This window comes from Laccaria bicolor, genomic scaffold, assembly GCF_000143565.1.
Source record: "Laccaria bicolor S238N-H82 LACBIscaffold_1 genomic scaffold, whole genome shotgun sequence".
In the NCBI taxonomy this organism is placed as follows: domain Eukaryota; kingdom Fungi; phylum Basidiomycota; class Agaricomycetes; order Agaricales; family Hydnangiaceae; genus Laccaria; species Laccaria bicolor.
This window is the reverse complement of record NW_001889872.1, coordinates 161,101-182,458: the sequence shown is the minus strand read 5'-3', so window position 1 is coordinate 182,458 and position 21,358 is coordinate 161,101. Positions and strand designations below refer to the sequence as shown.

The 21,358-nt window shown below is 48.5% G+C and overlaps 13 protein-coding genes across 13 annotated transcripts; 6 read left to right on the top strand and 7 right to left on the bottom strand.

Annotated features, from left to right (window-relative positions):
* Positions 1 to 189: 189 nt before the first annotated feature.
* On the top strand, positions 190 to 1,030 carry LACBIDRAFT_291467 (40S ribosomal protein S11). The gene is made up of 6 exons (XM_001873758.1): positions 190 to 243; positions 294 to 345; positions 397 to 492; positions 542 to 670; positions 724 to 807; positions 860 to 1,030. Exons 1-6 carry the CDS (start codon positions 229 to 231, stop codon positions 949 to 951), a joined length of 468 nt encoding a protein of 155 aa, XP_001873793.1. The 5' UTR covers positions 190 to 228; the 3' UTR covers positions 952 to 1,030.
* Positions 1,031 to 1,421: 391 nt separating this feature from the next.
* LACBIDRAFT_242852 (uncharacterized protein) lies at positions 1,422 to 2,825 on the top strand (the record flags this gene model as incomplete). The annotated part of the gene is made up of 4 exons (XM_001873757.1): positions 1,422 to 2,124; positions 2,173 to 2,598; positions 2,649 to 2,676; positions 2,729 to 2,825. 4 exons carry the CDS (start codon positions 1,422 to 1,424, stop codon positions 2,823 to 2,825), a joined length of 1,254 nt encoding a protein of 417 aa, XP_001873792.1.
* Positions 2,826 to 3,329: 504 nt separating this feature from the next.
* Positions 3,330 to 4,858, bottom strand: LACBIDRAFT_192395 (uncharacterized protein). Its single transcript, XM_001873153.1, has 7 exons — positions 4,770 to 4,858; positions 4,677 to 4,720; positions 4,369 to 4,620; positions 4,295 to 4,311; positions 3,639 to 4,240; positions 3,511 to 3,588; positions 3,330 to 3,457 (listed from the first exon to the last, which is right to left on the bottom strand). The coding sequence occupies exons 1-7, from the start codon at positions 4,851 to 4,853 to the stop codon at positions 3,344 to 3,346; spliced, it is 1,191 nt and encodes a 396-aa protein (XP_001873188.1). The 5' UTR covers positions 4,854 to 4,858; the 3' UTR covers positions 3,330 to 3,343.
* Positions 4,859 to 5,111: 253 nt separating this feature from the next.
* LACBIDRAFT_243094 (uncharacterized protein) lies at positions 5,112 to 5,303 on the top strand (the record flags this gene model as incomplete). Its single annotated transcript, XM_001873756.1, has 1 exon — positions 5,112 to 5,303. One exon carries the CDS (start codon positions 5,112 to 5,114, stop codon positions 5,301 to 5,303), a length of 192 nt encoding a protein of 63 aa, XP_001873791.1.
* Positions 5,304 to 5,309: 6 nt separating this feature from the next.
* On the bottom strand, positions 5,310 to 5,964 carry LACBIDRAFT_227877 (uncharacterized protein; the record flags this gene model as incomplete). Its single annotated transcript, XM_001873152.1, has 2 exons — positions 5,310 to 5,647; positions 5,697 to 5,964. 2 exons carry the CDS (start codon positions 5,962 to 5,964, stop codon positions 5,310 to 5,312), a joined length of 606 nt encoding a protein of 201 aa, XP_001873187.1.
* A 46-nt stretch (positions 5,965 to 6,010) lies between these two features.
* On the bottom strand, positions 6,011 to 6,843 carry LACBIDRAFT_187057 (uncharacterized protein; the record flags this gene model as incomplete). Its single annotated transcript, XM_001873151.1, has 3 exons — positions 6,011 to 6,422; positions 6,480 to 6,642; positions 6,688 to 6,843. The coding sequence occupies 3 exons, from the start codon at positions 6,841 to 6,843 to the stop codon at positions 6,097 to 6,099; spliced, it is 645 nt and encodes a 214-aa protein (XP_001873186.1). The 3' UTR covers positions 6,011 to 6,096.
* A 263-nt stretch (positions 6,844 to 7,106) lies between these two features.
* LACBIDRAFT_300632 (uncharacterized protein) lies at positions 7,107 to 8,419 on the top strand (the record flags this gene model as incomplete). Its single annotated transcript, XM_001873755.1, has 5 exons — positions 7,107 to 7,183; positions 7,238 to 7,290; positions 7,340 to 7,387; positions 7,442 to 8,092; positions 8,145 to 8,419. The coding sequence occupies 5 exons, from the start codon at positions 7,107 to 7,109 to the stop codon at positions 8,417 to 8,419; spliced, it is 1,104 nt and encodes a 367-aa protein (XP_001873790.1).
* A 300-nt stretch (positions 8,420 to 8,719) lies between these two features.
* On the top strand, positions 8,720 to 11,098 carry LACBIDRAFT_300631 (glycosyltransferase family 31 protein; the record flags this gene model as incomplete). The annotated part of the gene is made up of 5 exons (XM_001873754.1): positions 8,720 to 9,238; positions 9,298 to 9,733; positions 9,787 to 10,495; positions 10,548 to 10,810; positions 10,860 to 11,098. The coding sequence occupies 5 exons, from the start codon at positions 8,720 to 8,722 to the stop codon at positions 11,096 to 11,098; spliced, it is 2,166 nt and encodes a 721-aa protein (XP_001873789.1).
* A 113-nt stretch (positions 11,099 to 11,211) lies between these two features.
* LACBIDRAFT_300630 (uncharacterized protein) lies at positions 11,212 to 12,536 on the bottom strand (the record flags this gene model as incomplete). Its single annotated transcript, XM_001873150.1, has 2 exons — positions 11,212 to 12,347; positions 12,401 to 12,536. 2 exons carry the CDS (start codon positions 12,534 to 12,536, stop codon positions 11,212 to 11,214), a joined length of 1,272 nt encoding a protein of 423 aa, XP_001873185.1.
* Positions 12,537 to 12,665: 129 nt separating this feature from the next.
* LACBIDRAFT_300629 (uncharacterized protein) lies at positions 12,666 to 14,323 on the top strand (the record flags this gene model as incomplete). The annotated part of the gene is made up of 5 exons (XM_001873753.1): positions 12,666 to 12,724; positions 12,782 to 13,126; positions 13,183 to 13,377; positions 13,431 to 14,226; positions 14,279 to 14,323. 5 exons carry the CDS (start codon positions 12,666 to 12,668, stop codon positions 14,321 to 14,323), a joined length of 1,440 nt encoding a protein of 479 aa, XP_001873788.1.
* A 1,380-nt stretch (positions 14,324 to 15,703) lies between these two features.
* On the bottom strand, positions 15,704 to 15,895 carry LACBIDRAFT_300628 (uncharacterized protein; the record flags this gene model as incomplete). Its single annotated transcript, XM_001873149.1, has 1 exon — positions 15,704 to 15,895. The coding sequence occupies one exon, from the start codon at positions 15,893 to 15,895 to the stop codon at positions 15,704 to 15,706; it is 192 nt and encodes a 63-aa protein (XP_001873184.1).
* Positions 15,896 to 16,788: 893 nt separating this feature from the next.
* Positions 16,789 to 18,227, bottom strand: LACBIDRAFT_181778 (uncharacterized protein). The gene is made up of 10 exons (XM_001873148.1): positions 18,117 to 18,227; positions 18,044 to 18,070; positions 17,942 to 17,995; positions 17,807 to 17,889; positions 17,723 to 17,754; positions 17,603 to 17,665; positions 17,390 to 17,544; positions 17,061 to 17,337; positions 16,929 to 17,007; positions 16,789 to 16,879 (listed from the first exon to the last, which is right to left on the bottom strand). The coding sequence occupies exons 1-8, from the start codon at positions 18,166 to 18,168 to the stop codon at positions 17,072 to 17,074; spliced, it is 732 nt and encodes a 243-aa protein (XP_001873183.1). The 5' UTR covers positions 18,169 to 18,227; the 3' UTR covers positions 16,789 to 16,879; positions 16,929 to 17,007; positions 17,061 to 17,071.
* Positions 18,228 to 18,313: 86 nt separating this feature from the next.
* LACBIDRAFT_181470 (uncharacterized protein) lies at positions 18,314 to 21,077 on the bottom strand. The gene is made up of 13 exons (XM_001873147.1): positions 21,062 to 21,077; positions 20,380 to 21,015; positions 20,112 to 20,327; positions 19,923 to 20,057; positions 19,824 to 19,868; positions 19,631 to 19,768; positions 19,508 to 19,577; positions 19,385 to 19,457; positions 19,250 to 19,334; positions 19,130 to 19,201; positions 18,972 to 19,077; positions 18,450 to 18,924; positions 18,314 to 18,397 (listed from the first exon to the last, which is right to left on the bottom strand). Exons 2-12 carry the CDS (start codon positions 20,649 to 20,651, stop codon positions 18,790 to 18,792), a joined length of 1,347 nt encoding a protein of 448 aa, XP_001873182.1. The 5' UTR covers positions 20,652 to 21,015; positions 21,062 to 21,077; the 3' UTR covers positions 18,314 to 18,397; positions 18,450 to 18,789.
* Between the last annotated feature and the right edge of the window lie 281 nt (positions 21,078 to 21,358).

Below are 21,358 nucleotides of genomic sequence, written 5' to 3'. Positions count from 1 at the left end.
TTGTGGAGTTCTTGGGAGCTCTGCGCCTGCTGGTCTCCTACTCGCCTTCCAAATATAGCGGACGAAGGAATAAGAAACAGTCTACGATTTCGTGCATTCAAGGCAAGTAACGGCAATTGCCGATTGTGCTATACAGTTTTAAATGTGTGGCTTTCACGATGTAAACAAGCATCAATAAGCCCCCAAAAGTAGGCCCTCGGCACGCCGCACGACCACAAGATCAAGACCATGGCCGACGCTCAAGTGCGTCAACATCCATTTTTCCAACTATCACTACTGAACCTCATTTCCAGATCGAGAAAGCTTTCCAAAAGCAAAATCTCTTCCAAAACGCCAAAGCCCGCGGTGCGTGACTCCGTCGTCAAATTTCGCCTGTCGCTGACTGGATTGATAAAGGTGGCAAGAAGGTCGCGACCAAAGAGAAGCGGTGGTACAAGGACGTCGGTTTGGGTTTCAAAACACCTTCTGAAGCCATCAACGGCACATATATTGGTGCGTTCGAAAATACTCTCACATAAACCAGGCACTAAGCATCGCCCAGACAAGAAATGTCCATTCACTGGCGACATTTCAATTCGTGGACGCATCCTTAGTGGCAAAGTCGTCTCAACAAAAATGACCCGCACGATCATCATCCGACGTGACTATCTCCACTACATTCCGAAGTATAGTGCGTAGACACGGCTTCTGATACCGCCAAGGAAACTGATTCCGCTTGAGCAGACCGTTACGAGAAGAGACACAAGAACTTGGCTGCTCATGCTTCACCTGCATTCCGTGTAGATGTCGGAGATGTTGTGACTGTCGGTGGGTTGCAGTCGTTGATCGATATTGGCAGAACAATACTGATATATTCCAGGGCAATGTCGACCACTATCGAAGACGGTCCGATTCAATGTACTGCGGGTGTCGAAGAGCAAGGCTGCGACGAAGGCGTTTAACAAGTTTTAGACTAGCCTGACGTTGTGTCGTTTACACCATGGAATATGTACATGCTTATGTTGTTGAGAATATTGAGCAAACAACCACCAAACAAGCCAAGTTGTTGCTGTGGGCAAGTTACGTTAGTAGTCTGCCATCTGTTCAGTCGAGGCTCTACCCCTTATAACGTTCAACTTACACGGCGGCGACGACAGTTCTCTTTCCCCGTCGCCACGTTCATAATCAAACTGGCGCCCACTCTTCTCTCCGTCTTCACCTCAAGGCTGTCCAAAAACCGGTCCCAGTCACCGCAGCCTCCAAGCTCACATATGGGCCAACAACCTTCGAAGAAGAGCAGGAAAGGAGGTCGGGAGAAGGATAAGGATAACCTAGATCCCTCGAATGATTCTACTGGTGATGACACCAACGAGAGCACTCCTCAGAACACAATCTCCCGCGCCACCGGATCGTCCACTGCAGATGGTTCGGATTCTGGTTCAATGCCAAACGGAACTCCCTTAATCAACGTATCTGACGACGGGTCAGGAACGACTCTATCCGCGTCAGCGAACAGAACACACGGTTCACCCTACCCCTCCAAAGCAAACCCTCTGTACCTCGAGTCACCCCAATTAGCCACATCGCTGCCCTCATCACTATCACCCATTCCGTCCCCACACACAACTACCGCCCCTTTAGACATTCCTGTTGCGCACACCATCCTTTCCAACGCAATACCGTTTAGTCCAGGTTCAACAAACAGCAGTGGAGCTCCCGGTGAATCTCTCGGAAATGGTGGATCGAAGGACAAACTCAAACAGCTTGACATTGATGATATGATCCAACGATTACTGGACGTGGGCTACACCGGCAAAGTCAGCAAATCACTGTGTTTGAAGAATACGGAAATCACAGCAATTTGTCTTGCTGCTCGCGATGTTTTCCTTAGTCAGCCTACCCTGATAGAACTTTCACCGCCTGTGAAGATCGTCGGCGACGTGCATGGACAGTATTCCGACCTCATACGGCTGTTTGAGATGTGTGGGTTTCCTCCAGCCGCCAATTACTTATTTCTTGGCGATTATGTCGACCGCGGCAAACAGAGTCTTGAAACCATTCTTCTCTTGCTATGCTACAAGATAAAATACCCAGAGAATTTCTTTTTACTTCGGGGGAATCATGAATGTGCCAATGTTACGCGAGGTACGCTTTACCCTCAATCTAATACTGCATAAGCCAATTCGATGACAGTTTATGGATTTTACGATGAATGCAAACGACGGTGTAATATCAAGACGTGGAAAACATTTATAGACGTGTTTAATTGTCTTCCAATTGCTGCCATCGTGGCATCGAAGATTTTCTGTGTCCACGGAGGGCTATCCCCTTCACTTCATTCAATGGACGACATAAAGCGCATACAGCGGCCGACGGATGTGCCCGATTTTGGGCTCCTCAATGATCTACTGTGGTCGGACCCATCAGACACGGCGCTCGATTGGGAAGACAATGAGAGAGGAGTCAGTTACTGCTTCGGAAAAGCTATCATCAACGAGTTTCTCGTTCGATATGATATGGACCTGATATGTCGCGCTCATATGGTCGTAGAGGATGGTTATGAGTTTTGGAATGACCGTACCCTTGTCACCGTATTCAGCGCGCCGAATTACTGTGGTGGTAAGTTTAACCGCAGTCCTTGTTGAAGAGAGGTCTCACTTTCATTGCAGAGTTCGACAACTACGGTGCATGCATGAGGTCCGTTCCCTTTTTTTATCATCCTTTTCCACCCCGCTCACTGCCATGGCAGTGTCTCTGAGGACCTCTTGTGCGCATTTGAACTGTTAAAACCACTTGACGGCGCTGCTTTGCGCAAAGAAATGACTAAAGCAAAACGGAAGAGGTGAGTTAATGAAGAAGTGCATAATACAATCGCTGAATTCGATGTAGTGTCATGGCCACTGCTTCCTAAGCTATTCCTTTTCCCTTAATCAAGTAGGCGGAAGACTTGCTTCTCACCCTCTAATCAACCTTATGAGTTGCCCTGGTAGGGCTGGGCTGCGTCATATATTCTGCAGATTCCATCCGCCCCTTTCTGATACCAGGCCGAACTACCACCAGAGGCCAACCTTTTTTTCTCTTCGTTCCCGCCCTCATATCACTTACCTCATATGTCTGCCTAGCAATTCATATTCGCCATCCACAAACGCGCTCAGAGCTTGTAATCATATTTTCTCCTTTCGATATCGGGTACAATCGTCGTACTGTTTAAGGTTCTTTTTTTTTTGCTGGTGTGTTTTTATCTAACGATTCATTGCTGTTGTGTCAAGTTGTCTCTTGCCTGTGATAAGACCCTTAATTTAATCATTCTTACCTCACAATGAATTACACTTTATGACCACAGTCAGATTCGTTTTTGTTAAGATTACGCCCTCGTCTTAAACATATCGTAGGCGAGAACTCCGAATGCTACGACGATGACGCCGGACCCGAGCAGACTCCACACCGTCAGAGCATCTAAGCCTGACCCGAATATGACCTTCAACGACACAGATGAAGGGAGAATTTACACCAGAGGACCACGCGACTCACATCCGAAGTTAACACCAACACAATGGTCAATAGGTTGCCTACAGACGTGATGATAGGGCCCCAGATTCCCAAAAGGATCTTTGGAAAGACGTGGAGTAAACAATAACGCATCGGATAGTTAAACTCACCATGAAGCCCGCATTAAATACGACGCCACTCAATGCGATACCTCCAATGGCCAAAACAGTGATGCCATTAGGAGGCAACCTGAATGTTTCAGCGCCAGTTGCATTGAGGATGGGGATGGGTATCCATAGCAAAATTAGAGTAGTGAGACCAATAGCTGAGGTTAGTAGATTTGGGTGAAGGCCAAATGGTGGCGGGAACAGAGAATGATCTGCCGTAGCCTCGTTTGGAACGTTGTAGTGACCGACATCGGTTTGTTCGTCAAGAATTCTTTCATACAGTATGTCCGAGGTCACTTCCGGGTCTGACGGCAACGCAGCATAGATCTTGTACAGGACTTGGTAAAGACCATACCCAAATGAAGCAACCAAGGTCAACAAATTGCCGACCAGGGGTGCCGAGGGTTTAAATGAGCGCATCGAAACAGAGCCGCTGCCTGTTATGCTCGGTGTGTCGTCTCCTGACGAGGTACTGCCACCATATACGACGACAATCACGCCCAGAGTCGCCAACAACACGGCGAATAGCCGTCTTGATTCCCACTCCAGTTTAAAAAGCTTGACACTGATCAGGTATGCGAAAAAAGCATTGGTATTCCATATGGCTACGAAAAACAGCGATCGTCATCAGGCTTGGCTGAAATATTCGAGGTGCTCACCAGTGACATCGCTTACCCTAAGAAAGGTTTCATTGCATACGCGTTTGCCCGCAAAGGAGGAAGTGATAACTCACGGTGCCAGGGATACGGCAGCGAACCAAAGCAACGCGGGGACTGTTATCCCGAGGGTCATTGCAAGTATTAATCTCAGAAATTTAGCATATGGGAATCTAAGGGTGGAGGAGGAAGCCTCTCTCGACGATAAGTGACTGGAAATGGCGATGCCAAGGCCTTCCAGAATAGACGTAGCAGAGTATTTCGTAGTCGTGATGAGATACAGAAGGTGGATGGGAAAAATTATCGCAAATGCGGAATGTACGAGGTAGCTGGATGACAAGGACTCAGAGAAGCATGGGCTTAAATGAACTTGGAGGATACGCACAATAAAAAGAAGGGTTGCCTGTATCTCAGCGTTGTTTGGACATACTGAACGGAAATGAGTGTAAATTACAACAAGCAGAGAAGTAGAGCCCACCTGAGTAAGTTGGCTTTCAATCACAAATGCAAGAAGGGTCAAGACAAAAATGACGACTGCCAGCTTTCCGCCAATGTGCGGCATTTCGGGAGATTGAGGGCTTCTACTGAGCATTTAGGTATACGAGAACATCCAGATTAAAGTTGGATTGAAGAAGGGAGCAACGCAAAAGGGGGTTTGAGTGCAACACGTGACACTGGATATTTTCCTCTTGCACTCATGCTGCGAGCATTGCTCACATCCAGTCGGCCGCTTGTCGCGCGCATTCGTGCAGTTGCCGTGCCCCATGTGCACCACCACCCTCATCCGACAATAACCCAGACACCGGTCTTAGCCCGTGGCATGAAAGTCCGTTCATCCGTCAAAGTCATGTGCGATGGCTGCAGCGTTGTCAGGCGCAAGGGCAGGGTTTATGTAGTCTGTTCAAAAAACCCGAAGCACAAACAGGTATTACTAGAGATCCCTCTACACTGGCGCCGCATCTCACCGCCTCACAGAGACAAGGTTAACGGCATCCTCACTCGGTCGACATAACATTCGTTAATCCCGCACCCACATCTGAAACTCGTATTTCACACCATCCTCCTCTTGCACACCCTCTACCACTTCAAACCCGACCCACTCCTCCAACACAGCGTGATTCACACGTTTCCACCCCCCCTTACCCGACAGAAAGTCGGGCATGAATACATCACATTGCTCAAAGTCCGGAGAGACAATACGCGTGAGTAAGATGTGATCAACAACGTCTGTTGATAGACCAAGCGCTTCTGAATATAATGACGCGCCGCCAATGATGAAAGCTCTGTGTATGGGTGACGACGACGAGGCCGAGGTTGGATTCTCTACTCGTGACAGTGCAGATTTGAGGTCATGCTCTAGAATTGCGGATGCCTTTCCCCTAATGAATATATTAGTTATGAGGACCATTGACACGTGCAGCAAATTCGCACAAATCGTAGGCCAGATTACGGCTGATAACGACGTTGAGGCGGTTGGGGAGTGGTCGGAACTTTTGTGGGAGACTTTCCCATGTGTTCCTACCCATAATTACAGCATTTTGCTGGCCAGATGGTGCAGTAGTTGTAACTTGCGCAAAGTACTTGATCTCTTTTCGCAGTCGCCATGGTAGACGCGAGTTGAAGCCGATCCCATTCGATTTGGTGGCAGCAACGATGATGGTAAGACGTAACATAGTACCTGGATAATTTTCAATCGACTGCTTTCACAACAAGCGGGTTGACCATCTCAATAGATCGTACATATGAGCATTGCGACAAAGCCAGTAGAAAACAGACGATTCTTCGAAAGAGTACGATGCTCAAGTTCAATTCCACTTTTTCCACTCAGAACCTGCGGGAGGTTTGACTTCCACTGGCGCCTTTTTAACCTCATCCCAGTTGGTGCTCAGGGTGGTACCACCACTTTCCGAATAGCTCTTCATCATAGCTCGTTTAGTGTCTTCATCAGCGTCGGCGAAAATCTTTTGGAAAAAGCCGTTGAGAGTGCTGTCTCCTCCAACGTTGGGATCTTCGTCGGTGCTTTTCTCTTTGTCGCTACCGAGAATTTCTGTGGTAATGCCCTCCCAATTCTTAGCAGGTTTACGAGCGGGCCTTGTCTCAGGTGCTGCGGAGTACGTGGTATTGGCGAGTGCTTATCGAGAGAGATGATGTTAGATTTGAAAAGTGTGTCAGTGCAAGTCATGCTCACGGTCTGGAGAGTCTCCGACAAGCGATCCCCATCTTCCTTGCGTACGTTTCACCAGTCGAATCTCGACCTTGACCTTGCCTACTGTGTAATCACTGGCGTCGGGATCGATCTGGCCCTTCAAGGGCTCGAGAACGAGAGATTTCTCGCCATGGGCATAGGTGAACTGCAATAGATGATGAATTTATGCTGGGCGCAAATGTAATGAGACGTGAAAGATGACCTTTCTCGGCTCAAAAGTGACGGTGACCTCAGCAGGATCTGCGCCACGATCAAAGACAGAGAGAACGACTCGCTCGTCGGATTCATAAAATTCGTGTCTGGCAAGGACTGTTGATTGGCGGTTGGGTAGAATAGGAGACGACATACCTGAGAGTGGCCATTGATGATGGAAGGAAGTGAAAAACAAAGGAGGTTCATCGCAGAAAGAGACCTTTGATCTAATTCGAGTACATTCCATACCTAATTTGGACAACTGGAAAGTCATGTGAACTTGGTCATGTGAGTCATTGTGACAGTCTTTACGTCATGTGCAGGAATGATGTGGTAACACCAGTTAGATACCCCCAACCACGATACACAGCGATTAATTGCCAGCGACGGCCAATTTATTGCCAATTCATAGCCAGAATGCCAGATACACTTCCTAAAGCTGCTCTCTATTATTCCCCCTTATCAGTATGGTCAGCTGTAGCCCTCATGACCTTGTGAGCATTCTGGATCACACCCTATCTCTTGATCGTCGACCACCTCTTCAACAGTGAAGAGAAGGGTTATGCTAAAGATGAAGTCGATTTACGTGTAGTTGATCTTGGTACTCCCACTCATCCAATCTTGTCCCTCAGACCCTCACCCCTCTGCAGCCAAAGGAGAGAATTATAACACAAGCTTCCTTCGCCTCAATTTCAAAGGTCTGTTCTGCGTGCACTTTACTCTCAAACTTTTGAATCTGACATCTATCTCAGCGACTGTCCCCACTCTCGTCGTTCCACTAGCTGATACCCTTGCCGATCAAGCCCATTGTCGATATAAAGCCCTCACAGAAACGAAGGTATGGCCGTACTTTATTTCGAAGCTTGTGATGGTATACCAAATTATGCTCAAGGAAATCGTTGAATTCTTGGACAAGTCAAGATCGGCCCTCTCACACACTCACACAACATCTTCTGCCCCAGCGCCGTCCCTTACGCCAGCCACCATCGCTGCCTCAACAATTTGCAGTGTCATCATCGACATCTTGCATTCAGAGGAGGCAAATCCCAACCACTTGCGCTACGTTAACGCGCGTGATGAACAATCGCTAGTCCTTTTGGCAAAGGAAGTTATCCCGTCATTGAAAGGAAAGCAAGAACTTTTGAGCAGTAGCCTGTCACGTTCCGCAGCGAAAGAAATTATTGTTTCCGAGAGAGTAAAAATCTTGTGGAAGGAGAAGCTCGATGCTACAGAACTGCTCCTCGAGGTTCTTGAAAATGCGGAAAAGGCGACGGCTGATCTTGACGAAAAGGCGAAAGCTGATCGTAAAGAGTTCTTCAAGATAGCTCAAGACGCATGGGGTGCGCATCTCAAAGAGGTTCTTCTGACGATCAGCAAGGAGATGGTAGGGCTGTATACCCTTGGTATGTTCGCGAATGTGGCTATTTTTAGAACGTCTTCTGAACCTATCAATAGCTGATCAATATTCGATCGCGGACTTGCACCTTGCTGGTTGGCTGACGAGGGTCGTGAAACTGAGTGGTGGCACTCCAGAGGACGATGGCAGAACGATTGTCAAAAAACTGGAGGAGCATATTGGTGATGGGTTCGCTTTGCCGAAAGAACATGTCAAGGACGTTGCACGTCGAGAGCGCCTCGGGCATGACCGTGAAGCGAAATTGGAGGCGTTTTGGGACGCTGTGAAAGAAAGGGAAAGCTGGAAAAAGGTATATCAAGGCGGACTGTTCTGAATGTAGACAGGGATGAATTTGAGTGAAATTTTTGGGCTATGCAAGTCCGCGTGCTACGAAATGCACGTGGTTAATCCAGCAACCGCATACAACTTTGTTCGACACCTATAAGAAAGACGTTGCTGGCGTCACCCCCTGTATTTATTATTTCCTGCTCATCGGGCACATCGACGCCAAGCTGCTATTCCACGACGCACTCGCATCCTGCTCGACTGGTGCCCTACCCGACACATAGCACGGTCTTGACCACCACCAACTGCGCAGCCTCTCGTTCTTCCGGCCCTTCACTATCTTTATCTAATGGCATTCTCAATCAATCTTTTACGACCTCAAAGCCCTCGCGCGGACCCTCCGAACCATTTGGAAAGCTACGATAGCTCGTCGAGTACGGATTCTGAGGACACTGCGAGGCACACAAGATCGAGAGCAGCCTTCGTTCCTTCAACTTCCGCAACCGGCTCCTCGGATTCGCCGCGTTCTACCGTTTTCTTGTTTCCACCCACCCGACCCATCGGACGCTCGCCAGTTTCCTCCACCGCATCGTCTACCCCTGTGCCGTCGCGTTCAACCTCACCCCTTCCACAGTTTTATCCCCCAAACCACTCTTCTTCATGTCCGTCTGATACGGATAGCGAGCCTCACTCACCTTTGATGAGGGGAAGCCCGAACTTGCATCCTTGGTGGAGAGACAACAGACGAGGATGGTGGTCCACCTCACGGCGTCGGCGGAAGAGAAGTGGATACGTGGCTAGAACGCTAAAAAGATGGATGCGACGCGTGCTTCGTCATCCATTCTTTCCGTCGCAGCCAATAACGATTGTAAGTACTAGCACGAATTTACCATCTTTATGCCCATTGAAAAAGATGTTCTTCCCCAGGTTCTAACCTTGATCCTACTATCGGTCTTTGCAATCTTCTTAACCCTTTTGCTAATATACATCCTCAATCCTGACAAAGAACCGCTACCATGGCGAGCATATTGTTCCATTCCATCCCTGGCTCCCCCGCACGAGCTATCCGCGCCGTTTTCGCCTCATATTTACCCCGAGATCATTCCAGGACAGTTGCTGACGCCCTTCCCACCACCCAATTTCGACTCCCTTACCCCGGCCGGTGTTTTCATTGGGGTCTTTTCGGTTGACTCTGCGTTTGAGCGTCGGATGCTTGTGAGGACCACGTGGGCCAGTCATCCTAGAAGCAGGAGAGGAGCAGGTGGCGGAGACGATGGGACTGGAACGTCGCGTACACTGGTGCGTTTTATTGTCGGACAACCTAGGAAGGATTGGGAACGCAGGATAAAATTAGAGATAGAAAGTGAGTACTTTTTTTCTTTTTCTCTTCGACTTTCTTAATTTGATGATGGTCAGTGTACAACGATATCGTCATCCTTCCCATGCCAGAAAACATGAACGGCGGGAAATCGCATACCTTCTTCTCTTGGGCTTCCATCAATGCCTGGGTACCACCTGTTTATGGGCAATTCGAAATTCCACCACGCCAATTTTCATACTCAAATTATACAGCATTGCCCCCATCAATTGCACCTCACGACCCTGTTCAAGTATGGGAGAACATACATTCCAGCAAGCCCAGACCTTGGGTACGACCCGATTTTGTTGTCAAAGTGGATGATGACTCTTTCGTCATGCTTGCCGAACTGGAATCCCGGTTGCGCGTAGAGCTACATATGAAGCAAAAGAGCCACAACAACACCACCCCTCACCAAGAAGACATTTCTTCCAAACCTGGCACTCATAATACCATGCACAATATAACATCCCTACTTCCATCACCGCATCCTTTGTTGCATGTGCGCCAAGATGTCAACGATGACCCCTTGATCTACTGGGGTTATTTGGTCACTAACAGACTCCACCAATTTATGGCTGGTGAACTCTACGCGCTAAGCTGGAGTTTGGTGGAGTGGGTTGCCAAAGATCCGATGGTCAAAACTTTGGTGCGAGGGGCAGAAGATAAGCAGACTTCGAAATGGATGCGCGCTCATCCACGCGCTTCCGAGGTGAGGTGGACTAGTGAGCATTGTTGGATTTACGATCATCCTCGCTCAGGGACAGTGTACGTTTGCAATGCTTGAACTCTTCTTTTGTTTTTCTGAAATCTAGCCCAGATACTCGCATGGATTCCTCTTTCCTTCGGAAGCTGCGAGGATACGACGTAGCATGCAGGCCTACCTAGAAAAGATGACTCAGCCGGGAGTTACTACCCAAATACCTGCCACGGGAGGTAGTCTAGCTCCGACACCTGCTGCATGGGCGCATTCGAGCGTTTCCACATTCGGTGTGAGGTATACTCCGCCAATTCCGGAATTAACGTCTACACAAAGCGTCGAAGCACTCGTAGAAGGCAGCGACATGTCGATGATACGAGAAGGCAAGAATCAATACATCCATTTGCGATATTCTTAACTGATTTACTGTAGGGAGCCCGATGACGCCCGAGTATGCGTGGACACACCGCGAGGGCAGGAAGACTCGATACGAAGGAAAACGCGTTGGCGGGACCATCGTGGTGCACTTTATCAAGAAAAACATGTGGTACCTCGAAACTGCGCTTGCGCTGTTGGAAGGCGAAGAGTTCTCAGAGGCAGAAAAGTATGAATCTCAGCGGGCTGCTCAGGATGCTGCTCACGTGGCGCATTTGAGCCGGCGACGACGGTGACATCCTCTTGTATCTTACAAGCACCATCTGCATCCGCTCCTCTTTGGATATTAGATTTCAAATGTATTCTAATTCCGTGTTTCTTTCCATTACACCTGCGTAAAGAATTGGTATCAAAGTGGGTCATTGTAGCCATCCAACATTGGAAATTGAACTCGGTTTTCAAGGAGAGGTTCCGTGGATTGATAGCGGCCTACGACGGCTCTGGATATGACATGCTCCCATGACCTGAACCAATCACCTTCCCTCAAACCAAGCAATTTCTTTGGGCCAGTCGACGTTTGGATAAGTTTTGAGGATGAAGCCCTCATTGTCGATGGGCCAGCCGATGGTGCAGACTTTGCATCGTATGTCGGAGGCGCAGCGTCAGAGTCCTCCTCGACATCGTCAAGAGGAACCCAGCGCTTCAACGGGTAGGCGCCTCCACAGACTTCCCAGCGGCCGCCTCCCCGTGAATGGAAACGCTTGAAAAGCCAAATAAAGGGGAATACCAAGAGAATGATGGAAAGGAATTTGAGCCATTTGTTGGACAACATTCTGGACAGTTTGTTGTCTGGACGAATGTAAATCTTTGAGCGGTGCATGGTAAAGTCGACTTCAAGGGATCCATTGTAGGGAGTAGACTTTATATTGGCACAGATTGCGTCTTCAAGTTCCTGCATGTCCCAACCGTAAAGCACCTTTTGTTGGGTCAGGCACTCTGTAGTGACTAATTGGAGTCGAGAACTCACTTGGTCATAGACGAACTCTTTTAGATACTTTGGGCTGGCGCAATACTCGTCGGCCCACTGGCGGAGTGACATTGAGGATTTAAGGACGTGATCCTGCTCCGACACGCCCTCTGTCCAGACGGTATTGAGGTCGGCAACCCAGGGCGGTAGACCAAGGGCCTTGCGTTGTGCGACAAAAGCCTTGTACTCTTTGATCTCCTTCCTCGTTGCTGTGCGCTTCCCTGCAGCCAAGGGCATCTCTACCTCGCGAACCATAAGACCACGATACGCTGGCTCATGGTCTGCCACGGACCAATGGGTTGGCTGTGGGTCAAGTTCTTGACCAGGCTTGATGTCAATGCAAAAGTCAAAATCGGTGACTGTCTCTGAGTAGGTCTCGCGACGGGACTGGGTGCGACCGTTGCTGTCGCGGTCGGTTACCCAACGACTCTTGTGCTCTGTGTGAGTTCCCCGACAATGGAGACGACAAAAGGGGATTCTGGCTGATTGGGCAATAAGAAAACGATACAGAGCTTCTCCTGTGCACGGGTTGAGTTGTTGCTCGGTTGAAGTGAAGAGGGAGGTTACTGACCATCTGTATTGAGATGGGGATCGTGTGATACGATGTCCTCGTAGCCTACTTGAAAGAACTCTGCATCGTAAAGAGAAAAGTCTGGTGGTGGGCCAGAGAAGTCGAGGATGAGATGGTCGTCTTTTGGCGGAAGCATTGCCTCCTTGTGACGTACGGGCCGGTTGAATGTATGTCCAACCTTATCATTATCGACACAGAGCGTGTACTACTTACGACGATTTCTACTGCATTTTTTTTTACTATTCCTTGATTTTGTACTGACTTGATGTCGTCGTCGTCTTTCTCTTCTGTTTTCTCAAATTCATTGTCTGCTTCCGCATCTCGGTCAGTTTTTACATTGCAAATTCAATCTTTCCACTTTTAATCACTTTCATTCATTAGTACAACGACGGCGACGGCAGTGGCGACGACGACAACCCGCCCCTCCTCTTCCTCCTCTTTCTCCTTCTTCTCTTCCATCATGTCCTCATCCTCGTCTTCCTCTTCCTCCAGCACCTTTTCCTCTTCCTCCATCTCTGGGTTCGGTCCATCCGTCAGGCCCCCGTCGTCCGTTTCATCTTCATCGTCCTTTTCGAGCTCATCCTTGTCCTCGTCCTTCTCATTCTCATCCTTCTCATCCTCATTCTCCTCCACCCCACCACTCACCTCAACGCCAATTTTCTCTTCGTCTTCTACAATTATCCTTCCGCCCTCGTCCGACGACTCAACCTCAATCCTCACTCCCACGTACGTCTTTTCCCCCCCTCATTATCCGACAGTATCATCATAATCACTTCATTCAGCTCAACACTTTCCACCCCAATCTTCGTTACTGTGACTGATAGCAGAGGCGCACTCACAACCAGCGCTCCATCAGCCTTTACCACACTTTCCACTTCCACAGCAAATAATGGTACCCTTATAACTGTCACACAAATAATCGCGAATCCTAGTCCCACCTTGAGCCCCAACATTACTTCCTCCAAAACATCATCAACGTCAGTCCATTCTTTTCATTGACCCCCCATATCACTTCACGCCTCTGCTACAGATTCTTCAAAAACACCGGCGCGGTGGCCGGTGTTTTTGTTCTCGTCGGCCTAGCCGCTGCTTCCATCCTCCTCTGGATCTTCTTTGCCGTTCGCCGCCGCCGCCGCACCCAACGTCTAGAACATGACACTGCCGTTTCCGCAACTCTAGCTGCAGCAGGCTTCCATCGTGCACCATTGGACGATGACGATGATCCTGGGACGGGTTCTAGAAGGTCGTATTTTGGATCTCCCGACGTCTTGATGTATCAACGACGCTCTAGCTCTGGCCTTGGCGCGAGCTCCACCCCAAGCGCAGGTCGTCTATCCGCTGCTTACCTGGACAACCCTCCACTCAACGGCGGCCCAGAAGACGGGTACAACTCCTACACCGAATATATTGTTCCCCCAGGAGCGAGAGATGGCTACGTCTCGGCTAATCGCGCTAGCCCGCCTCCAGCGGCCTTCCACATGGGCGCCTATCACGATCGGCAAAACAGCGGTAGTGGAGGTGACATCATCCGTCATTCCGCCTCTCATAGCGGTGCCAGTTACGAACCTCTCTTGGCCAACTATCGACAACCTACACCTCCCAATGTACGATCCCCTACCCCGCCGCCTAGAAATCCAAAGCGACTGTCAGACGCAGCGATGAAACGGCCACCCGTCCTTGAAAACGCTCGACCCGTCAGTGCATCATCGTCCGTGTACTCTTCTGAAAGCACGGGCGATGACAGGTTGGACCCTGGTCTGCGCCAACGAATAGGTGACGGGGACTCGGTGAGGGACGATGAGGATTATTCTCGACCTGTTCTTGGCGTACGTCATTCCCATTCTACGCCAGCCCTGCCCGTTAACCGTTTCTTGTTAGGTTCGGAACCTCCCTGATGCAACGAGCGAAGCATCTGTGGCTTGATAAAATTCTACTCTATGACCTCCCTTATATGGACTCGTTACTGTTATACACCACAACAGACATTATTGAGCCAATGCTATCTTGACGCACATATCACAGACACTCTCTTTCTTTTTTTTTAGGAACGAATCCCCATCGTCCATGATTATATCCACCTGCGCTACTGTATCACATCACGCTTTCTGAACGATAGACACGCTCGTTTTTTGCTTCTTCCCCCACGCTTTCTGGGAGTGTTTCATGCGGTGAGTGTTTCTGTTGACCTGGGAATATTTTGTTGTGGCACCCTCTACGTTTTTTCGGGTGGCTGGCTGGTGGATTAATCCAGCGACGCCCGATTTGAATTTTTTTTTTTAGCCATGTCCCGTCAATTCACAGGAAAGGGGCGCCCACATCTGGATGTGAGCGCAATCTGCGTCGAATACGCTTCTGATGGCTGCGTCCGAGTCGCAACCCTTAGCTTTCACTGATGCTCACAAAAAAAATTAATAGGAATTGAGGTCTCATACACCCACTGTCAGCAAACCCGTTGGCCACGCTCTACCGCGAAACATTCTGAAATGTGGCATTCGTGACGTTTGGTTCAGAATCTCATCCGAACATTGATTGTCACTCTTGTGAAAAGTTGGAGAAAGTCGGGCGCAAAGATGTGCTCAAAATCGGGTGTGAATCGGCGTTGACATTCACAGACTTTCGGAACGTTTTATCTCTCCAACTTGATGAACTGGAACACAGGTCAGGTCTTAAATCGAAACTCCCTCTTTTCACCGACGACTGGGAGGTTTAGAACATAGACATGGCAATCGGAATTGAAGCGATAGTACGCGAAACAGAGGGAGCTCCTGTCGTAGGTGCATTGCTGGTAATAGATTCTGGCACAGTGGCGTTCAATGGTACTTGAATATGGTTTGTTGCGTTCCCGACTGCGGTGGTATTTGCTGATCTTCTGCTAATTACATGAATTCAGCATATACAATTAAATTGGGGATTTCTACAAACATCGCAGAAGGTGGCAAACTTGGGAATTTTTGACCTGCATTTGAAGAAGAAACTGATCGTTGTGGGGTCGAAGCGGCGGGTGCGACCATGGATGACCAGGAAAAACGAGCTCGATTGCAGTGCAAATCTTCGCTGGGTCTAAGAGAAGTTCCCGACGAGGAGACTGGCTATAAATGTGACACAATCACTAATTAAGAGGCAAGAGCGTAAAAAGCGAATGAAATTTTGAATTGCCTAGGTGGTTACTTGGTCAGTTAAGCTGATATGGTGAGGGGAGCCACCTACTCCGTGGTTAACTCGTGGATTGCAGAAAACAGAAGTTGAGAGGGAGGATGCGTCAAACGTCGTCTACAATAGCTGGAACGGACAGGGTTGACACATTCACTGAACGAGACGCCTCCTGGGATTGTTCAAACACACATGGTCACCTAACAGAGCCGAAACTTGGTCGCAGGGGCTTTGGAACAAATTGGGCAAATAGGATCGTGTGCACATGTATATGGTAGGGCGACATCGGAGTAAAGGATGCCATTCAAGAGGTGAGGTGTCCATGTTAGATCCAGCGATGATCATGCTGGACGTCAGATCTGTCACGGGACATTGACAGCGGCTATCTCCGAGCTTCGGCAACAGCAAATGCAAGTCAACGCAGGTCGACGCTCGGTCCAATCTTCTACCACTGTTCTACTATCGTTAATGGAATGTGATTTGATTCAACAGAATATGCTTGTTTTTGAATGGGAGGGAGGTAAGTATGTTTGTGTACTTTTGACAATGTGCCTAGCAATAGACTCAGAATCAACCTTGGTGAAGTGTAGCTGGGCTCGAGACACGAGGTTTCTCAAAGAAAATATTAGTACCAATTTAATTGAATTTGTATCTTTATTCGTGGCTGCAATGCCCGAGGCCATAAAGTTAGGTTGCGGATGTGTGGTATGGTTGGAGAGGATCGGATGTGTTTTCTCTTCTTTTCCAATTGAAAGGGGCAAAGTGTATCATACTGTGCTATATAGTATCATTACACAAAAGTTTGGTACAGCAGCGCGGGCTTCTCGTTCATCAGAATACAATTTATGTCGAAGGCAATGGTTGGGCAATGGACACGCTTCGGGGAAGCTTCTAGCCGGGTAACCGGTGGTGGCTGTACCCCCCCCCCACCCGTGGGAGTCAACGTGCTGGATCGGCGAATCTGAGGCCTCTTGATGCCATTCGCCAGATAGCTGACTGGACAGTGGTTTGTGAGAAAATGATTAACTCGGCGAGGTTAACCGAAGTGAAAAGACCACGCCGTTGCTACGACTGATAGTTGACTAGGACAGATTGCGATGCATCAGTGGGAGAATCGTGCGAGAGCGAAGTCAAAGCCTCACCGAATATTTTTCAGGAAGTACGATAATTAGCTTTGAGCTTGATAGGGTTTTGTTTGTGATGCACGCTTTACGGTTGATTCATGATCACAGATTGTTACAAATTATCCCATAGGTTGAAACCAGAAAATTACAAGGAGTATAGATGGTCTAACATTGGACGCGGAGATTGTGTGAGCCTGTAAAGTTACTAAGGAACGAGTGAGATATGGTACAAGCTCATTTAGAAAAAAACTCACGGACAATGTGGTTTGAGGTCATGAGCCTGTATATGGGTATGTTCGGAGAAGGACCGAGGAAGTCACGGAAGTCAGAAAGCTGACAGCCAGCAGTGAGAAAGTGTAAGCACTGGGAGACACTTGATCACTCACGAAACTACAGATTAGCAACATTTTGACCCAGGCAACCAACGGCTGACTTTAAGTTTTACAGCGCCTTTCCGTCGACCACCACTGAGACTACCAAAACTAAGATGACTTGAACTATTCACTCTCCGAAGAGCTCTATCACCATAGCTGACCCCGCTTCCGGCCTTCTCTGGGTCCAAGGCACCTGACTCGATGGAGAGCAAGATTGCACGCGCAGTTAACAAGAATGGTGCTTCAACGTTTTCACCCGTTAGCGACGAAGCTTCCAGGAAATGAACATCTATAGGACTGTTAACTCTCCAGTATACGCCAAATTTGGACGAATACTATACCGTTCTCAGCTGCCCATTTGCTTGCTTCAGCCCATTCAACCTCGCGTTCTTCATCCCGGTCTGATTTGTTACCAACCAAAACAGCAACTAAATGGGGACTTGCAAGGGCTCTTGCATCGGCTAACCAGCGCGAAAGATTTGAGAAGGAGTCGCGACTGTGTAAAAAGATGCTTGTTTGAGTCTGATTTGAGACAACCAAAGTGGTTCACGAACTTGGTGATATCATAGACCAGAATTGCACCTGCCGCCCCGCGGTAATAACTCCTTGTGACAGACCTGAAAATGAATGAGGTATGCGTCCTGAAACGTGATACTCTGGGAGTGAAGACCAACCGGAAACGTTCTTGCCCTGCTGTATCCCATAACTGACAGGAATGAAACATTGATATAACGTCCCAAGGCCAAACGATATCTCACCTGAAGTTTGATCCGTTTCTCTCCCAATTTGACGGTGCGACTTGAGAATTCTACGCCGATAGTGTGTTGCGAGTGATCCTTGACTACCATCCTGTCAGATGAACGATTGACGAATAAAAACCAGGGAGAACGGACATGAATTGTGGGTAAAATGGTGTAACAGGCATGATTTCCCTGTCCCCGCCTCTCCTAAGAAGGTCATGAGCACCAATCAGAACCACTAAGCGGCCTTGTTACCGATGATAATGTATTTCATCAGGAAGTCTGCAAGGAATGTTAGTTGCGGTCTCGCAGCAATGAGTGGACAAACCATAGGTCTCTAGAAGTTCTGTTGCATCCCCATTGTAGTCGTCAAATGGCATGATAGATGAAAAGTAAATAATAAAGAACGATGAGAGGAAGGCTCAGTGACACTTCAAACGTCGATGAGGACTAGCTCTAAGCTGCTGAATGAACTGCCTCATGGCCTTGGACGAGGCCTGTCACATGACCACGACGTTACTTTCTGCTACTCAACTCAAATTGTCATTTATTCTAGCAGTAAATCAAAGAGTGAAAGAATGACCGTGTTACTTATTTAATGTCATGAGCCTGAACGTTGTATCAGTGCCTCCGAGGTGAATGAAGAGTGGCGCAGTGATACCTCCAAGTGAATGTTGTGATCAGTGACTCTCAGCAGTATCTATGTAGAGGAAGTAAGACCACTCTTGATACTGGAAATCTAAAGGACAAAGAAGAGCTTTGGAGTGAAGGTATAGTGGGCCATCCGAGCTGCGGAAACGGCCTCTGGCGCCTGCCGACAAGACCTCGAGGGAAGAAAGCAAAATCTGCATGGGATGCTCATTTTGAGAAATTACGAATCACCAAGGAAGAAAGGGAGGAGTCAAACGAATTGTTTATATTTGGATCTGTCATAAAAGAGATAAAAAATTCAGTAGCAACTCATTTCATCCATAAACGGTCAGCCCAGATCGTAAGGGGTCCTACTGATGGGCTTGCATAATGGCATCTGAAATGAATGCTGCAGAAACCTGGCGTCCGCCGAACCATCGACCATTCAATCCTTGGATGGCTTGCTTCGCCGATTCGATGGAATCAAACTTGAGATAAATTTCTCCCTATGAATTGTCAGAGACAAATTTCCAGGTCAGCAACGGGGACATACCTGAGTTTCCCTTTCCACTTTGATTGCCTCTACCTTGCCATACTTGTTCTCACATTCTACTTTTACATCATCAGCAAGTTCTTTATCCCAGTCACGTTCCGTTTCCCTGAGGATATGAATCAATATACGGCCGCAGGATGATCGTGTCGGAAACATACTCTTCAGGATCGAACATATTTTTGAGGAGAACTGAACGAGATTGCATAGCCTGTGGAATATTAGGTCTCGCCCTGGAATACTGTGAGTTGCTTTGCATTGAAAATGAAACTCAACCGTACACTGGTTCTGTGAAGGTCGGGGGTGCTTCGGTCCTAGCAAGTTTCTGCATTAGCGCTTGACGAGATGCAGCGTTCAAGTTACCACCTAAGGTCAATGTCAGTTGAGAGAGTCTCTTCAATATTTGGTTGACGTACCGCCAGCTTCATCTAATGAATCCTGCTGAGTGTAGCGTGCGGTTCCCTTTTCATGAACAGTGTTTACACGTAGCTAGAGAATGATTGGTGTTTTGGTTGATCATACGGGGACAAAACTCTTACAGTTCGACCAGCTAATTCAAAGCCTTCCATTTGTTCGAGCGCCATGCGCGCATCTTCTGACCTCTTATATCTGGAGGGCGTAATTATTGTCTGGAGCACAAAGCTGATAAGCAGGGGGCTTACTGAACAAAAGCGTAGCCTTTGCTTCGTCCTGTCATTGGATCTCTGTGAAGATCGACGAATTCTAGTTCACCAAAGGGTTCAAAGACCTGCTTGATATCGGATTCGGTAAGATTAAAATGCAAAGATCCGACATATAATCTGTTTGGAGTCCATTGTTAGTACCTGAACACTTCTGAGGGCGCGGACCCACTGCATTGCGCCATGTGAGGCCGTTACTCCGGGAGGAAGATTGAGGGACCTGTAAAACTAAATAAGCCATACATACAAATATGTTTCCTAGCCATTTCCATACCCGTCTCCTGGATGTAACTTGTTTCTTTCTGATTCAGTCAACTGTACCATGATAGGCAATCCCATTACGACAGTGCCCGAAAGAGCGAGGGCCTTCTCGACATGGTCAATAGTGCGGAACTCAACATAACCAATACTGTTAAGACACCACCGTCAAAGGGGCGAACAGCCAAAATAAAACAGTGCTTACCCCTTTGATCGACGCGATAATCTGTCCGTCACAATCCTAGAATCCATAACAGTGCCTTCTCCGAGCTTGTCTTCGAAAAAGTAACCTAAGTCTCGAGCAGTCAAACGAGCAGCGAGTTGCGAAACGAAAACTGATCGTGCTTCGGAATCATCCTCTTTGGGTTCGTCAGGGTTGTATGGCTCTTCCGGGGGAGCTTCGTACACCGGAGAGGGGCGTCTTAAAAAGATTATGAGTATGACCATCTCATTTGAAACAGTGAGAATCGAACTTGACAGGTGGAGGCGGACTCCTGGTGCGGCGACGACGTTCCCTAACCCCATCTTCATCATCACGAGGACGTCGACCGTTATCCCTTCGATATCCAGGGGAATCATCGAATTCATCTTTGTCCACGGGGAGTCTATCGCCGCCCCTTCGTTCAGAACGGGGACTGTCTCTAGGCGGTGGTGGCGGCGGCGGCAGTCCAACAGGAGGTGGAGGCGGGGGAGGATGATCATCTGGGTCACCGTCAGACCTCTTCCTTTTATACCTCTCCTCCATGCCTCGTTCTGAGAAATCCTCATCATCTCCCCTCTTGCGTCGACGGTCTCTGTCCCTGTCCTCCCTGTCACGGTCACGATGACCATGTCTTCCGTCTCCACCTTCATGAGGCCTACTGCTACGGTGTCCTCTGTCGCCATCCTTTTCACGACGTCGGTCCCGGTCTTTCTCCCTGTGTCGGTCACGAGAGCGATCCCTATCGCCGCGGTAGCCTCTCTCACTTCCTTTATCGCGACTGCGGCTACGTCTCCTCCTCTCGTCTGGTTCCCCTCTGTCACGACGCCTCTCTCTCTTTTCCTTTTCCCTCGAGGTTGATCGATGTGACCTCCTAGTACGAAGCGTGTCAGTTGAAAGATTACGAGACCTATGAAATCATTAGTGAATGAATGCGGGGGAATACGTCAACTCACGAGCGGCGGTTTGGAGATCTATCAACGTCCATCTTGTCATCAAGTGTGGCCATTCGTAGGTAAAAGTTGTGGGAGAAAAATGAGCTGTGTTTATAGACACGGCACAACCAAATACGCACAATGATATGCCCACAAGAGTACATAACTTGAATATCCGACAGTACTATGCAATACGCGAAGTCAAACATGAGGTAGAAAGGGCACCAAGTATAGATCAACAAACTAGTGCATCTACTGCACGCCCGTACTTGAACGTTTCACGGCGACCTGTCAAGGCAGCATTATTAGCCAAACACG

Bases quoted from the DNA above. Each gene is read 5' to 3' on its own strand.
- LACBIDRAFT_291467 (XM_001873758.1), top strand. The intron at 671-723 runs GTGCGTAGACAC...CCGCTTGAGCAG, and splicing joins CCACTACATTCCGAAGTATA to ACCGTTACGAGAAGAGACAC. The intron at 808-859 runs GTGGGTTGCAGT...GATATATTCCAG, and splicing joins CGGAGATGTTGTGACTGTCG to GGCAATGTCGACCACTATCG.
- LACBIDRAFT_181470 (XM_001873147.1), bottom strand. From the start codon at position 20,651: ATGGAGGAGAGGTATAAAAGGAAGAGGTCTGACGGTGACCCAGATGAT. The intron at 19,335-19,384 runs GTACGTCAACCA...CATTGACCTTAG, and splicing joins TTCATTAGATGAAGCTGGCG to GTGGTAACTTGAACGCTGCA. The intron at 19,078-19,129 runs GTATGTTTCCGA...TCATATCCTCAG, and splicing joins AATATGTTCGATCCTGAAGA to GGAAACGGAACGTGACTGGG.
- LACBIDRAFT_181778 (XM_001873148.1), bottom strand. From the start codon at position 18,168: ATGCCATTTGACGACTACAATGGGGATGCAACAGAACTTCTAGAGACC. The intron at 18,071-18,116 runs GTTTGTCCACTC...CATTCCTTGCAG, and splicing joins AGAACTTCTAGAGACCTATG to ACTTCCTGATGAAATACATT. The intron at 17,890-17,941 runs GTCCGTTCTCCC...ACAGGATGGTAG, and splicing joins CCATTTTACCCACAATTCAT to TCAAGGATCACTCGCAACAC.
- LACBIDRAFT_192395 (XM_001873153.1), bottom strand. From the start codon at position 4,853: ATGCCGCACATTGGCGGAAAGCTGGCAGTCGTCATTTTTGTCTTGACC. The intron at 4,721-4,769 runs GTGGGCTCTACT...ATTTCCGTTCAG, and splicing joins TTGAAAGCCAACTTACTCAG to TATGTCCAAACAACGCTGAG. The intron at 4,621-4,676 runs GTGCGTATCCTC...CTTGTCATCCAG, and splicing joins AGGCAACCCTTCTTTTTATT to CTACCTCGTACATTCCGCAT.